General features: G+C 53.1%; 1 protein-coding gene and 1 long non-coding RNA gene across 4 annotated transcripts in view; one reads left to right on the plus strand and one right to left on the minus strand.

Moving 5' to 3' along the window:
- Positions 1-297: 297 nt before the first annotated feature.
- Positions 298-3,792, minus strand: LOC120586247 (uncharacterized). 2 transcript variants are annotated; one of them, XR_005648654.1, is made up of 4 exons: positions 2,960-3,792; positions 2,328-2,496; positions 2,028-2,190; positions 298-1,906 (listed from the first exon to the last, which is right to left on the minus strand). It is a non-coding gene; the product is annotated as an uncharacterized LOC120586247 (long non-coding RNA). The 2 variants fall into 2 exon arrangements; XR_005648655.1 differs by lacking the exon at positions 2,328-2,496 and having other exon boundaries at positions 2,960-3,787.
- A 90-nt stretch (positions 3,793-3,882) lies between these two features.
- RETREG1 (reticulophagy regulator 1) overlaps positions 3,883-4,518 on the plus strand; it is a 110,682-nt gene continuing 110,046 nt past the window's right edge. Inside the window, exon 1 of one of the 2 annotated variants that reach the window (XM_039842752.1) lies at positions 3,883-4,189. In XM_039842752.1, the coding sequence (XP_039698686.1) occupies positions 3,933-4,189 (257 nt within the window). In that variant the 5' untranslated portion in view covers positions 3,883-3,932. The remainder of the gene's footprint in view (positions 4,190-4,518) is intronic. The other variant, XM_039842753.1, reaches the window with a different exon arrangement.

Consider the following 4,518-nt stretch of genomic DNA (forward strand, 5'->3'; position numbering starts at 1 on the left):
TAACAGGGTTCGGTCCAGACGGTCTCAAAAACACTTTATTCTCTCAGCCTACTTCCTAGTAACTGGCTCCCACCTGGAAAACTAGGCGGAATGTACATTCCAAGGACAGGGGAAGGGGTGAGGAACCTCCCATTGCCTGAGTCCAGCTATCAGGCGAACCGGCGGTCAGTTCCTCTCTGTGAAGTCCTCCAACATAGCATCAGGACAGTAGCTAGTCTGCTGATTCGAGTGTAACTGCTGGCCTGGTAGAAAAGGTTCACAGCTAACGTCCTGCAGCCATCCTTGCAGACTGTATGTGTGTGGGGGGAGGTAGATAGTACCTTTTCAGGGTACATTTTTATTGTAGTGTGACCTTAAGTTCTCTTTAACCATTATGAAGCCTTAAAAAAACCGCTCTTGTGTCTTAATTGGGAACGATACCTAAATGGGGAACCCAGCTAGCACATAGATGGCCACCACCCTGGTCTTCATTCTTGGTAAGCATCTCCCTTACACGACCTCAAATGTAGACTATTCTAGTTTGCATATTCCAATTCCTATAAGCACAAGTGACAACCCCAAACAGATCCAATTTCTTCTGCAAGCTGAGACTTAGAAACCATTTCCGCCAGGTTGCTGCTGTTGTGTGGCGTTCCCATCTTACAGGGACCTAGATTCTTTTGGCTCAGTGACCAGAACATTAGGGAAAATCAGGAATGAGGAGTAGAGGAATATGGTAAGAATGAGAGAGTAGAATTGCTTTAATAAAATGATCGGCACAAAAATAAGCTACCTGCAGGACTAATAAACAATACTACACGCACACACGGCTGCTTCGGTTAAGGAGTCACGGACCTACTGCAGGAGGATTCAAACATGAAAAATTTTAGGGGAAAAAAATACTGGGGCATTTCTCTCTCATTCAAAGGCATAGCTTGATGCTGCCTATGCAGCCTCCTGGAGCGGGAATGAATTATTCATTATCTTTCTCTCCTATTACAATCTTTCTAGCTACTTTTGGAAGAGGAAGGTGAGTTGCCTCTTTTAAGAGTTTCTATATGTGTTTTGACTGTCTTTGCTGGAGCTGTGTTATTTTTTAACCTGTCTCTTAGATTCAGTGGTTACAACTGTTGTCTCTTTCTTTCCCCTCTAATACATTTCCAGTCTCCTTGTTTTCCTGCGGTATGTATTGTCAAATCATCTACCACCTTAGTATTAATCACTCTGTTCCCCATGTAGAGATGTAAAATTCAGAAGAGAATCGTGAACAGTGAGGTTACCCACAGGAGTTTTCAACATGACATGTTCTTGAAACTAGAGGATGAAGTTTATTTTAACCATCATTAGCATTATTTTTATGTAGTCTTAGCACTGAATAAATTACTCACACGTCACAAAGATAATTAGACTAAGAAAAAACACCCAGTTGCACCCATTTATAAGTCTGTGCCCATGTCAGCTCTTGTGATATTATTCCTCTGTCGGTAATTGTTAAAAGTCAAGGGTGAGAAAGACAGATTAGAGAAATTAGCCCAGCTTTTCATGCAAAACAGCTTTGTGTAGCACTTTTTCCATAGTCATTTCGAGAGAGAAAAAGTAAAGATTTCACACAGCGGTGAGTAGGGAGATTTATTATTAAACAGATAATAAGGACTGCAGACCACGTAGAGCGAGTTAAGTTTAGCTTTTACGTGTCTTGGTTGTCAACAGCTTTTACTATTTTGACAGATCCTGACAATAACAAGAATTTGGGGAGAGAAGGAGGAACGTAAATAATCTCACAAATGTGCTTCTGGAAGCATATCCATTCTGGCTTGGACGATGGGGACGCCCAGTTCCTCGTCTCCTCTGCCCCCCATTCTCCCCTCCAGCTGTGAAGTCTAGTAACAAATCTTCAAGGACTGCACCCCCTGGGCTGTATCGAGTGCTAAACAAGGGCCAGATGACATAATGAAGCATCATTTATCTTTCCAGAGCTCCTCCACCAGGGCCAATAGAGGGGGACCAAGACCTGGGAAGAGATAGTCTTTCTTTTGTGGAAAAAATACCTGAATTGTTTCCACGTTGCTTTTTCACTGCCTCGCTGACCACTTTCGGGTGGAGGGAAGGGTTCTCCTCAAAGGCAAGTGAGAAGCGCCAGAGACCCTGCATTGCCTTCAAGGTAAAACCCAAACTTCCCGCCACTAGTGGATCATTCAAGGCCTTGGTGATCTGCAAACACACGGCGGGTGGTGGGCGGGCTGCCCTCCTTCCTGCAGCCGCCAATCCCCGCCCACCTCTACGTTGCTCTCTCAACAGAAATTATTGCCCCCTCCCCCCAACCTGCACCTTACTTCCCTCTTTCTTACAATTCAGGGCAGAATGTCATCTACTCCCAAAAGCCTCCTGAAACCTGAGTCCTCCACTCCTTCTGCAGTTTGATGCATGATTTAAGTAAGGACTCTCAGCACTGAGCGATTATGTCCATCACAGCAGTTCTCACAATTGTAACTGGCCCCTCCTGGGGCTGTGAGCTTCCTGTGGGCCAAAGCCATAGTCACAGAGCTTAGCAATGCACCCGGCACATAGTAGGTGCTCAATAAACCTGAGTGTGAACTCGAGAGGAATATGCCCCTCCTAAGGTATTACACATATACGATAAAGTGCACACATCTGCAAAGTACAGATCAATGAATTTTCACATGTGTATCCAGAGGGATAAACGTGTACAATGACCCCCCAGATGCGCCTTATAGCCTTCCCTCGAAACAACAGGCTTTAATTGCTCTGGGAATGAGCCCCAGCCATCCTGTGAAAGCAGGCTAGTTGCTAGTAATGGACTCCAGGAGGATATGAGATACCTTGATTCATCCCAGATAGAAGGCTCGGGAAGAGGGGAGGGGCTCTCCCCCTGGTGAAAGCAAGACAGGGGATGGGGTCAATACATAAAAATGCAAATAGTGAAGCGTAGAACGATGTCCTTTCCTCTCCCCATACTCACCCAGAAGCACCAGAGCCAGTGAGGGCCGGTAAAGGAGGTTTCGGGATTCCCTGTCACCGCCTCTGCCCCCATACCCCTATCCCGGTGCCTGCTGTGACACAGAAACCAGAGTGACTCTCAAGTGAGCGCAGTCATGCCTTGTGAAACCTCCTCTGCCCACGCAACGCGTCCAGTGTCCTCAGGGGTTCTGGCTTCTGAGCTCCCTGCTCACCTGTACCTCCCACAGACCCACGTGCGTTTGGGAGCCCGACGACTTGGCCCACACGTCGGAGAAAGGAAGCGCCTCCCCCGCGTCGCTGCGGCCTGGCGTTTCCTCATTTGAAAAAAACAGAGGGCCAGATGCTCTTTAATTGACCCAAATGTTTTTTTTTTCTTCCTTCCTCAATCCAACATTTATATCATCACGTATTCTCGGAGTACTACAGACCTCCGCCGGGGTCAGGCCGGCTGTCCCCGCAAGGGCACTGGGCCGGGGGATCGCTGGGGACTGGCATCCGCTGCCAGCGGAAGAGGCGCCCCATAAAAGCCTTCCAGGGCTTCGGGGTGGTCGGGAGGCGGCCCTGGCTTGAGAAAGTGAAGGTGTCCGACTGATCCCGCCCGTCGTCCTGACTCCCCTTTGGATAAGTAAGCGGGAGGCGGTCCTCTGCTTCGCCCCGCTCTGCAGCGGGGAAGGAAAAGCGGGTCACGCTGCCTGGGTCCCCGGGACCCCGCCCAGCTCGCACCCACGGAGCAGGGGAGGCCACCCAGCCCCTCGGCGCCCGCCGCCCGCCCCGCCCCGCCCCGGCCCTGCGCGGACTGGGCCGCACCCACTTCCCCCCGGGGGCGCCCCCGCCGCGGCCGGGCTGACGTCACAAGGCACCCAGCGCCGGCGCCCCACGGAGCGCGCCCCGCGCGGGGACCCGCCGCCCTCTCGGAGCCGACACCCAGGCGCGCCCGCGCGCGTGCCCGACCCCGCCTGGAAGCGCCGCGGAAGATGGCGAGCCCGGCGCCCCCGGCGCACGCCGAGGCGGGATGCCCGGCTCCGGCCGCCGCGGAGCGGGAGAGGGACGCGCCGCAGCGAGGAACCGCGGGGCGGCAGGTGGAGGACGCCGCCGGCAGGGTGGCCGCCGCGGTGACCTGGCTGCTGGGCGAGCCGGTGCTGTGGCTGGGCGGCCGCGCCGACGAGCTCCTGAGCTGGAAGAGGCCGCTGCGCAGCCTGCTCGCCTTCGTCGGGGCCAACCTGCTGTTCTGGTGAGAGCGCGGGGCCGGGGTGGGGCTTGGGGGGCTCCGGGGAGGGCAGGTGACCTTGGGGCGCCCGGGGGCCCGGGGTGGAGGGGTGTGCGCTGGACACTGCAGAGGAAGAAGTGTCAGCCCTGCCCTACTTTCTCGGCCACCTTTCTCGAACAGGTAGACACCCACTCCAACTTCCCTCCAGACTCACTTCCCCGTAAACAGTTGTCATCCCGCGTGTGTGTATCCGGCCTCGCAGGCACGGTGGTCGGCTGACCTGCCTGCACCTGTACTTACAGGTGCGCCCAGTGGGTCAGAAACTTTGGCTCTTTGCTTTCTAAAACTCGCAG

This window comes from Pteropus medius, unplaced genomic scaffold, assembly GCF_902729225.1.
Source record: "Pteropus medius unplaced genomic scaffold, Ma_sr-lr_union100, whole genome shotgun sequence".
In the NCBI taxonomy this organism is placed as follows: Eukaryota; Metazoa; Chordata; class Mammalia; order Chiroptera; family Pteropodidae; genus Pteropus; species Pteropus medius.